The sequence below is a fragment of the Otolemur garnettii genome, unplaced genomic scaffold, assembly GCF_000181295.1.
Source record: "Otolemur garnettii isolate 467f Iridium unplaced genomic scaffold, OtoGar3 scaffold00043, whole genome shotgun sequence".
NCBI lineage: Eukaryota > Metazoa > Chordata > Mammalia > Primates > Galagidae > Otolemur > Otolemur garnettii.
Window position 1 is genome coordinate 10,157,604 of NW_003852438.1, and position 2,881 is coordinate 10,160,484.

Genomic DNA, 2,881 nt, shown 5'->3' on the forward strand with positions numbered 1-2,881 from the left:
AAAAAAAAGAAAGCAGAAGTCTCCAGTTCCACTATGTTCCCACTCATCTAGGCAATAATGTTAACACCAATGACATCCTTTGTTATGCTTTGAATCTCCATACTTTATTCTATCTCTGAGGGGTATCCGGCCCATCTCCTTTCCCCATCTCCTTTCCCGGACTGCCTAACAAGGTCCTACATATTGACTTCTGCTGGAACTAGACAGTATCACACCAGGCCAACCCTGAAAACAGGGCCCTTTTCCTTACTGTGGGATTACTGATTCCACTGAGCCAAGAAAAAGGCTTCAAAATTAGTTCACAATAGAAAACTACAATTTTCAATTACAAAACTTTCAACTATTTACGTGAAACTCAAAATGTGTTGCTCGAGTGCTATCACACACAGATATGTCTGTTTCTCTGTCTTAGAATCCTTGTCTCAAATGTAATTCACTTCACATGCCTTTTCTGGTGTCTCTTTTTCCACTCTATCGTCTTTTTTTTTGAGACAGAGCCTCAGGCTATCGTCCTGGGTAGAGAGCCATGGTGTCACAGCTCATAGCAACCTCCAACTCCTGGGCTTAAGCGATTCTCTTCCCTCAGCCTCCCAAAGTAGCTGGGACTATAGGTGCTAGGCTGTTTTTTGGTTGTAGTTGTCATTGTTTGGCAGGCCCAGGCCAGATTCAAACCTGCCAGTTCCAATGTATGTGGCTGGCACCTTAGCCGCTTGAGCTATAGGCGCCACCCACCCCATCCATCATTTAGCCCCTGTCTTTACATCCCCTACACTACCTAAAACTCTTGTGTTCACCTTATTTTATCTCAGTGGGTTACTCCAACTGCTGAAGCAAAAACTCAGAGAGTAACCCAGCCTGTTCATGGAGGATAAAGAAATAAAAGGACACCTTGAGTATGAGAAAAGGGAATAAACAGGCTTAAGAGGTAGACTCAATCCTTTTTGTCTTCTTCTTTAAAGGATAAAGGCATTATGGTTAATTCCCTATAGTATGTACTCCTGAAGCTCCCCTTATCTGATATAATCAGGCTCCAAGAAATCAAAGGAGCACCTAATAAAACACACTGTTCTGTTTTCTATTATTTTTTTTTTATTAACAAGCAAACTAATCAAAAACAAAAACACAACAACCTTAAAGTTGGAACAGCAATAAGTCAAACTGCTGCTGGAGTTCACGCTTGTACCTGGGGTACATGCTTCCTCAATGCGAGGCAAGACGTAGGCACATGACTGTGCATTTAGATATATATGTGACTAGGAAGAATCAGAGAAATTGAAACCACTGGAGAACAGAAAACATCACAAATTTTCATCAGGCAATCCCAAAGCGTTCTGCTCTTTTCCTCTTCTTTGCCTGTAAGGAAAAAGAAAGAGGAAAAAATTAGATTGCAAGACAACAGCTGCCTGGGTTCCTGGCTGGTTTAATCCAAACTCATATGAACTGTCACAAGGTCCACGAAGGAACAATAGCCCAAACTTAAGCTTTGTAGCCAGTTTCATTCCTGAATCTCTCCAGTTATCCAGCTAGTGCCTGAGAAAGCTTAATGGGAAAAGGAAGAAGAGGAAAGATTACAGAGGGAGGGAGAGGCAGAGAGGAGGAGACAGTGGTAGAAAATGTAAAGATTCCTGAAGGAGACAGGGCCACCTAGTCTTAGAGTAGGCTAGTCTGGAAACAACTGGCTTTTAACATGCTGGGGAAAGGTAGGAGATTCCAGAGGACCAAGGGTTAACTAATGCCATTCATGGAGAAGGGTAGGGGGATTCTAAGCAGTCAGGCCCAGGCAGTAGCTATTCCTTAGGGCTCCAATACACAGAGGGGCATGTAAATTTTTAATGTCAACAGTATAAATTAGGGGTGGTATTTGCAACTGAGTCCCTGTCATGGATCTCTTCAGGAAGGAAGCATTAAAGAGGGCATGATATTAGGTGGGGCGAGCTGTTTCGTTCTAGGAATGACTCTGCAAACAGTACTGAATCCTTCATCCTCACTCCCAACCACTGTCTCCATCTAAGAAGGATTTTTCTTCATCCCATTCACAGAGAAAATTTAATAAATACTAAAAGAAAGTTGAATGCACACAAGCCCAGACTACTCAACCTGGACTACTAACAAAAATTCTTTGGAATGAAACAAAAATCATTTGGTTCATGTAAACTTCATTGGCCTCAGAAATTACTACTCCCTTTCATACATACTAACTCTCCCAACAAAAGCCACTGTTCCTTGCTATCCAACAAAATCCTCATATTCTTTAACTTGGAGTGGCCAAACGTACCTACTTAGTGAGCATGCCTTGTTTAACAATAGTTTCTCTGACTAATAAGATGGAGTACTTTTAGCCAGAATTAAAATAAACCTAACTCAACTTCTAATTCATCCTGGTAAATCAGTAAGTAAGCAAATAACTTTCGTCAGGCAACATTTTATTCCCAGTAGTATAAAAAATACAAACTCCTTCAGGTTTTTTTTTTTTTGAGTGAAGAGTGTAAACTGATCTGACTCTAAAATTTTCAGGGCTTATTCACAAGACAGACTCAAGTTTTTTGTGGGGGGAGACAGAGTCACTCTGTGGCCCTGGGTTGAGTACTGCTGCGTCACAGCTCACAGCAACACGACTTGGGTGTGTTTGTCACAACACATGGCTGGTTTTTCTATTTTTAGTAGAGACAGGATCTGGCTCTTCCTCAGGCTGGTCTTGAATTCCTGAGCTCAGGCAAGCCACCTAACTCAGCCTCCCAGAGAGCTAGGATTATGGGTACAAGCCACCACACCTGCTGGTATTTATTCATAAAGAACATTTTCTTCGCTCGGTGCCTGTGGCTCAAGTGGCTAAGGCGCCAGCCACATACACCTAAGGTGGCGGGTTCGAATCCAGCCAAGA

At 42.2% G+C, this 2,881-nt stretch overlaps 1 protein-coding gene across 1 annotated transcript in view; it reads right to left on the reverse strand.

Annotated features, from left to right (window-relative positions):
- Positions 1-1,066: 1,066 nt before the first annotated feature.
- Positions 1,067-2,881, reverse strand: part of SARNP (SAP domain containing ribonucleoprotein) — a 71,599-nt gene continuing 69,784 nt past the window's right edge. Inside the window, exon 11 of the mRNA XM_012805613.1 lies at positions 1,067-1,353. Within this exon, the coding sequence (XP_012661067.1) occupies positions 1,312-1,353 (42 nt within the window). The 3' untranslated portion in view covers positions 1,067-1,311. The remainder of the gene's footprint in view (positions 1,354-2,881) is intronic.